This window comes from Fonsecaea monophora (assembly GCF_001642475.1).
Source record: "Fonsecaea monophora strain CBS 269.37 chromosome Unknown Scaff4, whole genome shotgun sequence".
NCBI lineage: Eukaryota > Fungi > Ascomycota > Eurotiomycetes > Chaetothyriales > Herpotrichiellaceae > Fonsecaea > Fonsecaea monophora.
Window position 1 is genome coordinate 625646 of NW_019173935.1, and position 13856 is coordinate 639501.

The 13856-nt window shown below is 54.9% G+C and overlaps 3 protein-coding genes across 3 annotated transcripts; all 3 read right to left on the minus strand.

Annotated features, from left to right (window-relative positions):
- Positions 1-384: 384 nt before the first annotated feature.
- Positions 385-2922, minus strand: AYO21_01215 (hypothetical protein; the record flags this gene model as incomplete). Its single annotated transcript, XM_022651199.1, has 1 exon — positions 385-2922. The coding sequence occupies one exon, from the start codon at positions 2920-2922 to the stop codon at positions 385-387; it is 2538 nt and encodes an 845-aa protein (XP_022516677.1).
- A 2781-nt stretch (positions 2923-5703) lies between these two features.
- On the minus strand, positions 5704-9877 carry AYO21_01216 (hypothetical protein; the record flags this gene model as incomplete). The annotated part of the gene is made up of 6 exons (XM_022651200.1): positions 5704-6243; positions 6289-7202; positions 7288-7697; positions 7763-7818; positions 8749-8998; positions 9051-9877. The coding sequence occupies 6 exons, from the start codon at positions 9875-9877 to the stop codon at positions 5704-5706; spliced, it is 2997 nt and encodes a 998-aa protein (XP_022516678.1).
- Positions 9878-12268: 2391 nt separating this feature from the next.
- Positions 12269-13773, minus strand: AYO21_01217 (hypothetical protein; the record flags this gene model as incomplete). Its single annotated transcript, XM_022651201.1, has 3 exons — positions 12269-12539; positions 12659-12899; positions 12966-13773. The coding sequence occupies 3 exons, from the start codon at positions 13771-13773 to the stop codon at positions 12269-12271; spliced, it is 1320 nt and encodes a 439-aa protein (XP_022516679.1).
- Positions 13774-13856: the final 83 nt, after the last annotated feature.

A 13856-nucleotide genomic window follows, 5' to 3' on the forward strand; every position in this document is an offset into this window, starting at 1 on the left:
CCTTTCCCCTCGCATGAAAGAAGGGAGGTAGGTAGGTAGGTAGGTAGGTAGGTAGATGGGGAAAAAAAAAAGACAAGGTCATTCAATGCAGTCAATCTGGTTCTGGTTCCCCTTTTGCGCCCGTTTTTTTGGTTTCAAAAGCCGAAAAACTAATAAAGTCAAAGACTCAAAGGTCAAGCAAGACACGTCGTTGGTGTCTGACCACAGAAGACACAAGGGATGAATGGTAAGTAGAGGAGAAGGGAGGGAGAGAGGTGGCGGAGGGATCAACAAAGTCCCTTCCTCTCCTTTAATGTCGTCCAGCCTTGCTTGTCCAGCTCTTCTTCTCCTTCTCCCTGCCCTTCTGGTCAAACAGACTCCTCCATCTTTTCTTTCCTTTTTTTTTCACCCGCGCAACCGACTCATCTGCGGATCAAACAGCGGCTCCGGCGTGACGGTGGCCCGGATCTTCTTGCCAAAGTACTCGATCTCGACGGCGGCGCCCTCGCCCACGTTGCCGGGAAGCCAGGCATACGCGATGGGTTTGCCGATGGTGTAGCCGAACGCAGCGCTGGTGATGTATCCGACGGGACGGCCGTCGTGGAAGACGGGTTCCTTGCCCAGCACGACGGAGCGGCCGTCGTCGACGGTGAGGCAGCGGAGGCGTTTTCTTTGGACCGCGGCGACCTCTGTCTTTTCTCCCTCCTCGTTCTTGGGAGGGGCACGGCCCTCGAGCGCCGTCTGGCCCACAAACCCCTGCTTGCCGGCCTTGACGGCGAACTCGACGCCGGCCTCCCAGGGGTCGTGCTCCGTGGTCATGTCGGTGCCCCACGAGCGGTAGCCCTTCTCGAGGCGCAGGGCGTTGAAGGCCGTGCGGCCCGCGGCGACGACCCCGTGCGCCTGGCCGGCCTGCCACAGGGCGTCCCACAGCCGCTGGCCGTTGTCGGCGCTGGCGTAGATCTCCCACCCCAGCTCGCCGACGTACGACAGCCGCATGGCCACGACGGGGATGCCCGCGACGCTGGCCCGCTTGACCCGGAAGTACCGCAGGCCCTTGTTGCTGAAGTCGTCGGGGCTGACGGCGCCGATGACCTCGCGCGCCCGCGGGCCCCAGAGTCCCACGCAGCACGTCCCGCCCGTGATCTCGCGCACGTGCGCCCACCGGCTGGGATCCTGCTGCGACTGCCGCCGCGCCTCGCGCGAGAAGTAGATCAGGTCGACGCGCCCGTTGACCCCGACCTGGAACAGCTCGTCGGCGAGCCGTGCCACCGTGATGTCGCTGCGGATCCCGCCCGCGCTGTCGAGGACGAGCGTGTACGTGACGGCGCCGGGTTTCTTGCCCACGTCCCCCGTCGTGAGCCGCTGGAGGAGGTCGACCGCACCGGGACCCACCACCTCCAGCCGCCGCAGCGGCGTCATGTCGTACATTGCCACGGCGGTGCGCGTCTTCCACGCCTCGACGGCCGCGATGGGCGAGTAGTACCGCGCGGACCAGGGGTCGCGCTCCACGGGCTTCCACTCGGGCGGGAGCTGGTCGATCAGCTTCGCGTTGGCCTCGAACCAGAACGGCCGCTCCCACGCCCCGGCCTCGAGGAAGTACGCGCCCAGCTCGCGCTGCCTGGCGTAGAACGGACTGACGCGCAGGTTTCGCGGCGACTCGCGCGGCTGCAGCGGGTGGAGGATGTCGTAGACCTCGACGAAGTTTTGTTGCGATGTCTCTTCGACGTACGCCCGCGTAAGCTGCACCTCTTCGAACCGACCCAGATCGCACTCGGCCAGGTCGACCGTGGACCGCCCTGTCGTCAGGATCTCGGCCACCGCGCGCGCCACCCCGGCAGAGTGTGTCACCCACACGGCCTCGGCGACGTAGAAGCCGTCCAGCGTGGGCGACTGGCCGACCAAGGGCCCGCCGTCTGGCGTGAAGGAGAAGATGCCGTTGAAGCCGTCGTCGATCTCGCTCTCCTTTAGCGCCGGGAGGAGTTCCCGCGACAGGTCCCATGCGGGCTTGAAGTCTTCGGTCGTAAACTCCATGCGGGACGGCATGTTCTTCTCATCGACGCCCTTGGAAGCGAGGGGTAGAGACGCCGCCACGACGGGCATGGGCCGGTGCGCGTACGAGCCAATCCCAAACTGCTCGCCGTGTTCGCGGTAGTAGAGGTCCTGGTCCTGGTAGCGCAGGATGGGGAGACTGGCTCCATTGGGTCGGGGATTTCGGCCTGCCTGCGCGGGCACGGGCGTCGTCTTTGCGTACTGATGCGCCAGGGGCAGCAGCGGGATCGACAGGCCGACCATAGCGCCCACCTCGACGCCCCAGAAGCCCGCGCACGAGACGACAATGTCGGCCGGTATGACTCCCTCGGGCGTGATCACCCCCGTGACGCGGTCGTTGCTCTGCTCGATCCCCGTCACCTGCGTGGAGCCCAGGTACCGCACGTCGGCCTTGCGAGTGCGGTCGATGAGCAGCTGGACCGCGCGCGCCGCCAGGGCCAGCCCGTCGGTCGGGATGAACAAGCCACCGAGCACGAGGTCCTTGTTCAGCAGGGGATACCGCTCGAGACACTCGTCTTTGCTGAGGAGGCGGGTGTCGACCCCCCAGGACGAGGCCCAGCCGTGTTTGCGCTTGAGCTCTTCGACACGTGCGGGCGTCGTGGCGATCTCCAAGCCGCCCACCTGGTTGAAGCAGCTCTGCCCGTCCTCCTGGAGCGAGAGCAGCTTTTCCACCGTGTACCGAGCAAACTGGGTCATTGTTTTGGAGGGGTTCGTCTGGAACACCAGGCCAGGAGCGTGAGACGTCGAGCCGCCGGGCATGTCGAGCGGGCCCTGCTCGATGACGGTGATGTCAGTCCAGCCGCGCGAGACGAGCTCGTCGGCGAGGTTGGTGCCCACGATGCCGGCGCCGATGATGGCGACGCGAGGCACGGGCGCCACGGTGATGGACCCCATGGTGAGAGGCCTAGATATCGTCTCGTTCTTCTGATGGGGATATTGACAATCTATTTCTTTTCTTCGCTCTTTCTTACCTCTCCCTCTCTCACTTAGTCACTCAAGTCATAGAACAAACATACATACAAAACACCCCAGGGGGGGTTCTTATTAGAGTAAAGAGAGCCGAAAGAACCCTTTGTACTTACGAGCCAGTCACTCCGTCAAGTGTCCTTTCCTATTCTGGCAATTCAATACCACACCCCGGCTTGCAGTGACGATCACCTGATCGGCGCCCGGCCGTTTCTCCCCCGGATACCGGACTCCGGATCTTGGATCGTGTTGAATGTGATAGCCTTATCAGTGGGAATCTTACGTGTTGTTCGCCTCGAGGAAGCGCTAAGGGGGACTACTCCGCGTACCGGGTGGGTGTTATCGCAAGCGACTTGTCTCAGCTATTCTGGTGTTCATCAGAAGGGCGTTCGTCTCCGCGGTGAGAATAATATTGGCTGAGGTTGAGGCTTCCGGATATGGCTAGCCTTGGGGATGCCGTTTGGGGTCAACTGCCGAGAGCGTCTCCGTTTCGCATCTGGACCATGAGGTTGAATGTATATATGTGTAGATTGACAATGTTCCAATGATGGAATGCAAGCCTCAAAAGGTCGCCGTGGATATAAAAAACCAGGCATATACTGTAGCAGAATCCCGATGTTGTAGACCAACCTCGTTTCCAATCCTGTATTGACGGTGGTGAAAGAACGACTGCGCGGGCATATTTTGTACTCCGTAATGCTGGCAAGAATGGCTTTCCGCCAATGGATGAAGAAGGATAGTGCAGACGAGACAGCTTATAAGAATCGGACAGAACAGAAGGGAGACGACGATCTATTTATTGTATACAGCGAGGCTAGAACGATCGGTATATAGCCTTGTATCCCTCTAGACACCCGCGCTGGATATGATGAAGTGGCGTCATGTGGAGATACACGCCAGGCCTGTTCCACGACTGACTGATTGAGTGAGGAAGTGAGGGAGCGAGGGAGAAAGGGTCGGCTCGTCCTGCAGCGATGCAGAAGTGCAGAGGTAGGTGGACTCGAATCGGGGACCCGCGGTGGCCTGTATCGACGGACGCCGTCGAAGTAGCCTCCCTACCGGGGCACGCAGCGACCTAACTCACGAGGATGGTGCAGACAAGGGTATATCATACATAATATAGGGCATATCATACCAGATCCCAGGAGGTAGGTCCTTGCATAGAACCGAGTGGAATGGAATGGGGTATATAGCAACGCCCAGCAATGAATTCCCCTCTATATCTCTTTCAGAAGCAGTCACATCATACAAGAGAATATAAAACCAGTATCGGAATAAAGCTGTATAGAGCACTCTGTATAGATCCGACTGTGAGAGGCGGTTCATCGTCCATCACAGGGTATGCATGAAGGTCCCCCGACCAATAACAAAATCCGGCGTATAAATACACAATCTCTTTCCGTCTTTCATCGGCAATACGCCAAAATATTCGTCTGACATCTGAGATACCTAGAACCAACCAAGAGAGAGTGTGTGTGTGCGTGGGTGTGTCTGATATCGCGGGGGACGTCGCTTGGACGAGGTAGGGGAGGAGATAAGATACGAGTAAACTCTCCTAATCGGGAATACCTCCGAAGTATTATTCCCCCCCTCCAATAATCTCGTTCGTATTGGTTGTCGATCCGTGGGTTGTTCTGTTCTGTCGCTTTAGTCTCCTGGTTTGTCGTGCTTGTGTGCTTGACTTGAAACTCAGTCAAATGCTCTTGCTCTACCTAGTACATAACTGGGAGGGTGTTTTTGGAGCGCGGCATACGGAGCCGAACAGGCCGTCCTTATTTCTTTCTTTCTAATCCAACTTGGGTCTTGTTATCCTCCCTCCTTCCTTCCCTCACGCTATTTGTGTGTTGGCGTCATGATTGTGAAGAGAAGGGGGTCTCCAGATCTTTAGGGAACCCCGGACGGATTAGATACCTCCGCGAGTGGTGGTGGTGCGTGAGACGGTCGCAGACCCTTACCGAATAGGATACATACCAAAGGGTAGATATGTACCACGGCCCGAATCCCGGATTGAGCGGGAGTACAAATTTGTCTGGTGATCGCTTCCAGGTTGCTTCCCCCCTTGCTTCCTTCCCCCTTTTTGACTATTTTCTGCTCTTTGCTCGGCATCCATCCCAGCCACTCGCTCGCTGACTTCTTTGACCACAACCCCTCAAGGAGAGACACACGTGTTGGTTGCATGCGCCGGCCATGTCGACGGGCCATTGTCCGTTGGGGTGTCATGAGGTCCTTTGGCCCACTTGACGTTGCTCGACGCACTCACTGCTGGCCAGCCCAGACATGGTGTCGTTTGCAAAACATGTCTTTCTCGTTCGTTCCTATTCCGACCATTTCGATTGATAATATCGAAGGTCGCACTAGTCTTCTTTCCACAAGAAAAGGAGTCTATCCAACGCAGACGGTCGAATCAGGATATTTGAATTTGTCAAAAAAACAACAACAACTCAATCACCCTCTAAGTTCCCAGGTCAGGTCATTTACGCCCCGTGAAACTCCTAGCTCGCAGCCCGCTTGCAACGCAACGCAACGCAAACAGCGTAGAGTTTCAACATCGACAGGGAAAAAAAATATGACAGCAGCAGTGTGACCGTGTCGCCTTCTGCCACGCTATGGGTTAGTCCCCGGGAGATCAGGCAGATGGGAACAGTAACCACCGGAGAAGCATACCTTGTGCTCTAGAACCAGTCTTTCCAAGAGTGACGAGACGCCGCGCTAAAAGTGATTGAACATGACGTTACCGATGTTTTCGACCTCCCACCATGCCGCAGCTCGAGCGTCGCCCATGGTGGACTGTGAGTCGTGGTAGCCCATATCCCCCATGCCCACGAACTGCGAAGGGTCTGCCCAGAGCCAGGGGGTAGTGTTCAACGTGAGGCTATCGGCCTGCTCGACGGATATCTCATTGCAGACATTCTTCTGTGTAGACTCTGGTGCGGACGAAACAGGCGCTCTGTATGACAATATCGGGGCATCTTGTCCTCCGTCGGCCGTGTTGACGCTGATTTCCGGCGAGGTGGCGACAATGATCTCCAGGGTCGAGCTCTCATCCGGGTATTTTTGTGGCATTGCCGGCGAGAGCGAGGCGTCGAGCAAACCGGCCGTCGGTGTTTCACGGGAGTCTGCCATACAGTTGAACTGGAGGATATCCCACATCAAGGGCACACTCAGGTAGATTTTGGAGGGCATCCAATCCTCAACGTCCATCGTCTCAGATCCGGCCGCAATCCGTGTCATCTTGTCCAGATTAGTGTCCTAGATTCTGTTAGTCCCGTCGTTAGTTGCCTTGTAAGGACATACCAAGGCTTTACAGGCCGGTGAAAAGGGCACAAAGCTCTTCAGAAACCTCCTGCACTTTGCAAAGTCCGTATTTGATTTGTGTTTCAGTCTGGAATCGGCCGCACAACAGTAATAGAGGTGCACCGTCGCCGCAATCGCAGCCACATGGCCAAAGAATGGATCGACCAGCGGCATTTGCTTATCCAGGACCATATCGATCATGCGCACAATCCAGGTCGAGTGTAACAGGGCCAGTTCGGAAGATCGCCTCCAGAATGTATTGGGGATTGCCAGGTTCGGATTGTGTTGTGCGCCGATAATGTACAGGAACGGGTGATTCAGGACCGTGGGGATTGCGTGGTAGTTGAACTGCTCCCTCAACCACGGCGCCCAATAGTCTCGGTTGACTTTCAGCTCTTCCACTTTGCGCTCGTAGAACTTGACCGAGTCGTAGCGGTGGCAAATGGGTATCCTGTTCTCGGTTTCCATGAAATCAGACAGCACCATGGCGTACATCGAGTCGTGTCGCCAGGGTTCTTTCCAGATATTGTGAGCACAGTTGGACACGTATTTTCTTACCCGGCTCCAGACCCATCCCAGCTGGACGCTTGTGTTCCAGATCCCCGGCTCGGTAGGTGTTGAACATCCCAGATCATCTCGGGGTAGAGGCGGGGCCTTTTGATCAACCTCCCTGTCTGGGCCCTGACCTCTGCCTCTTGAAGAATAGGATGGTCGCCATGTTTCTGTGGGGACGCTCAAAAGGCCATGTTGTCGGCCGAAAGACTGCTCGAGTAACTGGAGACTCCAGAACAGCCGTTTCTTGCGCTCCGTGGTCGCGTCCTCTACTGTGTATATGGACTCGAGGTCTAGCGTGGCCGAGCGACAGAGTTGAAAAGCAAGACCGACGTGAAATTGGCCCAGCGACATGTTTCCATCTGTCAAAGTGTCAGCAAGAGTGTTCGACAACTCAATCAGAGATGTGCATGCCTATGAAAAAGGAGTACGAAAGTAGACACAAACTCTCAATGGTTGTAAGGTCCACGGTCCCGTTGGCAATACGAAGCATGATCAAACTCCGTGCGTTTTTGCCGTAGCGCTGCATCTGGTCACATTTGGGAGGAAAGCGTGAAGTCAGAGCAAGGATACTGCAAGCGAGTTCTTCAGGGAGCGAGCTGTGATCTCCAATGTCTTCTCTCCCAAAGCACCAGATGGGTTGCTTGTGGCAGTACTTGAAGTACAGGTCGAGCCCAACAGCAATATCGGATGGGCGTGGCCGTGGATTTGCGTTGTCGGTGTCGAATTCGAGGGTTGAAGAAGGATGACTGGTAGGATAACTGGGTTCGCGTGCTGGGGGAGTTACTGAGTACGACTTCTCTGAGTAGTCGACGGTGTCTTCGAGTGTCTGTTCTTGACGTGCGGCATGATTCGGCCTAGATCACCTTGTCAGAAGGGTTGGGGGAAGAGCATGACTTGACTGCGGGTTGATTGTTCATACAAGCCACCACTCAACAAGAGATCTAGTTTCTCTTCCAGATGTGCCAATCTCTCCTCCTAAAAACGAGGTGTCAGTCAATCACCCCGTCGACAAGGGATTCGTGTAATGTACCGATCGGCCGTTTCGTGCCGTCCTGAGCACCGGGGCATAAGAGCATGGCTGCTTCAGACGGACGCAGCTAGAGCATGCGGGTTTCTCCCCTGGACAGCGAGTCTTCTTCCGCCTATAACACGATTGGCACACGAGATATCAAACAATCTCTCGGTAGAAATGACAGACCTGCAGGTGAGGCACGCATGGTGTGATCGTCTTCTTCCGTCAAACTTGGCCGTGGACTCGTCCATCGGGCTCATGTCGGACCACCTCGACCAGGAAGACCCAGACGGGACCTTACAGGTCTGGGAGAGAGGCAACTGATGAGGGATGCATGGATATGAGGGATGATTCCATTGTGTAGCAGGAGAAAAGGAGACAATAAGCCTTATCTTCTGTTGACGTTGACGTAGCGGACATGATCGTTAAGGTTAATTAATTACGAACCCGCGGCACCAACTGGGATTTTCCTGACACTAAATAACTCGCCACCTTGCCACGGGACCCCGCGCATCATCTTCTACTTCTTAAATCGATTGGCCCGGGGAGGCTGCGAGGGATTCATCTACGGAGATGCTGCTGGGATCATACCCGGCCAATCACTTGATCAACGCTTCGACGTCAGGACATCAAATACTCGTTAAATGCGCAATTCTAATACACGACCGACGCTAGACTAGAAAAGATGCTATTAACCCGCAACATCCAGCATGACACCATCATCGTTACACAGCAATGGGCTCCTTGTTGATCCGGCAACAATCCACTGCAGAACAGAAAGCAACGTCCTTCTGGCTGGTCACATCAGCCTTTGGTAGAGTCTGTCGAGCTGGCCAGATCTCTTCATGCGCCTCCGTCTCTCGCTTATGGTGGGCTTGCACCAGGTCACGCACTGACTTCTGGAAGAACAGCGGGCCCTTCTCCATCCGGGGATGTAACTCGCCATTGACAAAGACTCCCGCATTGAGATTCTTCTGGGTGTTGACGCAGAGGTACTTGTCCTCCGACATGATTCTCTTATAAATTTGGTTGACCAGTTCAAAGTCCTCATCACTAGAGTTTTTGTTCCTGTAGACTTCATATCTCATGGTGGACTTGACAGGGCCGCTAGGGACGAATCTCTGGATGAAGAAAAAGTGCGGCCTGGGAAAAGGGTCAGTGCGACGTCAAGTGGCTCGGGGAGTGATGGACTTACGAAACATTCAAGGATGCATTGGGGAAAAAGTAGGTGGCCGCCACCCGAAGACCCCGAGCAATCTGCTCTGGCGTAGGGTTGCCAAAGTGTTGAATGTGACCGCCCTTTGTCGCGACCCCATAAGAGCTGAGGTCCGCAATGGTCGGGATATCAGGATGGGTGGTCTTGCAGTGATAGCACTCATTGTAGTTGTCGGCCAGGATTTTCCAGTTATATTCACCTTCCATCTCCCAGCTGTGATCAAATTGGTACTCATCAAAGTTGTAGTGTTCGAACCTGGCTTGCTTGTCGACACCTTCAAAGTCGTCGTTCCAGGCGATTTCTGGCTTCGCACCGCCATCCAAGTTGACCCAGATAAACCCGTTGTGGTCAATGTGGGTATGGATAGGCAGGAGCCCGTTCTGAGATTTATCGAACCCTGGTAGGTCTTGATACTCTGGTGCTTTGGCTAGCTTGCCATTGAGGCCGTATGACCAGCCATGGTACTTGCAAGCAAAGATGTTGTTGTGACCCTTTTCCTCGGTCACGATAGGGAAAGCACGGTGGCGACAGACATTGTGGAAACCATTGATGTTCCCGTCGCGGTCTTGACAGAGAATGAACTGGAAACCAGCCACATCATATCGGAGCCAGTCGCCTGGGTTGGCCAGTCTCAGTTTGTGGGTGATGAGGAGCCATTTTCTAGAGAAAATTGCTCGTCTTTCCAATTCATACATTTCCTGAGAGGTGTACCATGAGGCCGGCAAAGCCCTGACGGGGGTCTTGTCGTCGTCCACTGGCGACGACCGCCCAAGGCCCAAGTAGTTTTTCAAGAACGATTGTGCCATGGTTTTGCAAGGACTAGAAGACTTAGAGAACTGGGCAACGATGAGGAATGAAGGACCAAGTTGGACATGATAATGGGGAAGCTTAAATCCAGATATGCTCCCTCCCTCCAGACGCCCCTCTGATGTCCTTATCGGAGACGGTGGCCGCCTTCGTCTCAACCACCTCCGTTAGACTGCTCAGGAATTCGAAACCAAAAGGGGTCAAGGCGGAATGCCGGTCATATGATCGGGGCATCGGGCCCGGCATAAGATATCAAACAGGAAGGGCAACCGCTGGCGGCAGCGGCGGAGAATTATTGGCAGATAAAGAACATGTGCCCATCGGAAGGGCCAGAACCTTCAGACGACCTTATCGATGCTCCTGACAACACATGCCGAAACTTGTCGACGCGTGCAACAGTGTGATCGGTCCCGGGTTCCTGACCTCCATGACTCACCGTGAGATCATTGGTTTCGTCACGAACAAGCTGATGTTCTAACCATGGTGGGTTCTGGAATCCTGACAATGGCACCCAATCTCGATGATATGCCGTGTTCTAGCCCAGGCACAGCAAGGGTCCACGATATGAAAGGAGATGATGATGACTGAGGCTCGGAGGGTGCGGGAGCTGGGCACCAACACCGAGTCCGTAGTTTGTGCCTCGTACAGTAAGCTTTAACTCTCATAAGAGTGTAGCTGTTTGATAAGCGCCGTCTCTTTGTTGAGCATAGCGGTGATGAAACCAGACTACTTGGTGTGTGCTTTGCTCCGATTGGAACGGGAAGTCAATTGGAGGACGATGAACAGAATATGAATGGAATTGAGTTTGTTGGATTGTGTCTGACTTTATAACCCAAGAAAACGACTTTGTGTCATTTCAAATGCTTGGCATTTAGGTACTCACGTGGTGTCATGTGATTAAATCTGTTCTTCCCCGTGACCCTTCAGCCTTGCCCTCGAGGCTCTCTCAGTGCTTTCTTACTCGCTGAAGATGGAAGATGCACCACTCACGACAGAGCTTCACATGTCTTTGGTGAGTTTAACGAGGCTGTGGAAAGGGGGCACCTTATATATGTAATTGCCAGAGAATGTCATCCATGACCCCTGACTACTCTCCCACTTCTCAACTGAAGGACTCGATGTGCTTTGGCTTGGTGAGCTTCAGGTAGTCTCTCTTTCCATTTAGGACCGTCCTGGATTGGAGGTCGTGCCACAGTCTAGAACAGATGTAAGGAGTACACAACACATCCCGGAAGCGAGAGGTGAAGAGCTAGACCCTCCCTCCACCCCATCTACGACACGCTCCTTCCATCTGGCACCGCTGTCCCAGCATGATGCTCTATCCAATTCAGTCCAGACGATCCCGCACGCCCCAGCTCATCATGTCCCGGCGCAGACGAGTAAGCTGCTCACCAACGACCATAGCTGAGCACCCCGGAGGAGCGGCGTCCAGCGCCGCAGTGGAGACCGAGATCCTACTTTCTCCAAGGAGGGTCTTGGTTTATTTGCGGACAGGACACCTAGTCTTTATGTAAATGCAATGCTCGGCTGCAGAGGACGCGTAGTTGTGGTCGTACAGGTAGTTGTACGGGTAGGTAAGCATGACTTGCCTGAAAGGGCGGGGGGACTTGGAAGGGCGTCCTTGTCTGATCCCGTACCATGTAAGATACGTACGCTACCATACCGAATTTCTGTTTATAATAGTTAGATTTCGTGGGTCGGTACATGAGAGGATATACTTGCATGTAGGATCCCAGGTGACCCCACCGCCCCGTCCAGCGATGGATGGGTACTGTTCGCTCTGGTAGAGTCTAGATCTATCGACTCAGCAACGACTTAAACTATGTAGTGACTCCATCCGTTCCAAATACGGTGTATAGGTAGGCACGAAGTCACCTCGACGGTCAAAGTAGGTCGAAATATACTTGCAGATCATGGATTCTGTCTATCCGGGGAACCTTCTGTAAGAGACAACCTGTTTGACAGTGCGTGAAGCCTTGCACAATCTATACTCGTGGAACCGTTATTGGCAGGGGGTCGATATTGACCCTTGAGATTGTCGACACATTTCATTCGGCAGATGTGATACGCTTCCAATTCCTCGATGAGAACGGGCCTCGTGAAAGTACCCTGGCTGGTGACTTGCTCGCTATATACAATCCAACCTGTTCTTCACGAGATCACTCGATGACTCCAATATATCTCGACGGCAGCAAACGATCATGGAATGACAAAGGGCAACGACATAAAGCTCATCCATGCATGCATTCATAAATACGCACTTTTTTGTTCTTAAATTCGCGGTCTCGTCGACGACATCCAACACCACCCGATTTCTATTACCGTACTCCCGAAAGACGCTCGCTCGTCCCCAAAGCCACACGAAATGGCTTTCAGGTAGATCTTGGAGCTTACAGCTTCGAAGTCCTGACCGGGTCCAGGAAATCCTTCATCTCCCACCGCGGGTAGTCCGGGTTGAGGGATGGGTCCGGCCGCTCGCGGTCCCAGGCCCATTTCTCGACCAGCTCCGGCGACAGGGATCCCTCGAGCATCTCGACGACGTATTTGCCCAGCACAGGGAAGAACTTGTAGCCGTGGAAGGAGCCGCAGGTCGCGAGGTATAGGCCCCTCGCCGCCGGGTGTGGCGAGATGATGAAGTCGGAGCTCGTGGTGAAGGCGTCCCTGCGTATTCCCACCCGAGGTTAGTTTGCCCAAATCTCAAGTCCATTTCTCAGTTGCTGTGTCGGGACTAGGTAGATACATAGGGAGGGGGCCAATTGGAGCGATGACAATGAACATACCAGCAAATACGATGCTTCTCCAGCGTCCAGTTGGCGCCGTTCTTGCCGTAAAACACCTTGTTCGCGTAATCGATGTCTTCCTTTAGCTTTCGGGACACGTTCCACTGGGCGTAGTCTGGTTGTGCGGGCGGTGCGGAAACCTGGCGCCCGGGAAGCACTTCGTGGGTGTTTTTGAAGATGGTCTGTCCCCACCACTTGATTTCTCTATCCGGGGTTGGCGGGAGACTGCCGATAAAAGGACCTTGTTGTGGCAGATTTGGTTAGTTAGATGGCTCAGAAAGGAGATAGATAAGTGGTGGCCCGTTACCAATCTGTGCAGTGTACCCTTGGACTCCCACGGGCATGTCTGCAAACCTCTTATAGGACTGGTCATCGAGTTTCGTCATCCCCGTGGTGATGCCGCCGGCGACAATCCTGCCTTCGGTGCGAAGATCCTTGAGGCCGGTGTCTGCCGCGCTCAGTTCCAGCAGCTTCGGCGTATATGCGCCTGTGCAAATGATAACATGCGAGGCTGTCAGGGTCTGTCCTCTTGCCGTCTTGACACCACGACAACGGCCTCCATTGTCCAGCTGCAAGCTCGTCACTTCGGCTGTCACATACTTCACACCGAGTTCGATAGCTTTGCGGGTGACAGCTCGCAAGGCATCTCCTGCAGCAGCCCAGCCACTGGTCTTGTTTACCAGGACCTCCTGGACGCCGTTGTAGTCAGCATCCTCGAACAAGCCCCCGTACAATTTCCGGGCCTCGTCAACGGACACAGCTCGAAGATCGGCGGCCCGACCGAGTTTCTTGTAGTTGTCGATAACTTCCTGTGCGTAGTTGCTGCGACACGTCCAGAAGATGCCCGTCTTGTGGAAATACGGCTGCCACAGCGGGTCCGTCTCGAAGATGTCTTGTGCCTCGAGAGCCAGTCGACAGTAGACTATGTCGTCGTAGTCGGCGCGCACCACCTTGTTCCAGTCCCACGAGGCAGCTACCCGGCTCTCTGCATCATAGGCGTCCCGGTCAACCAGCGTCACCGATGCTCCAGGGTACTTCTTGATCAGGTGATAGGCAGTGGATACTCCGAACACGCCAGCCCCGACGATGAGGTACGACTGCTTGCCGGACGTCATCTTGAACGTATGAACACTTTGTGCGATCTTCTTACTTCCAGCACCAAGGACTGTCTACACTTCTGGGGCGGTCAAGTTTATGA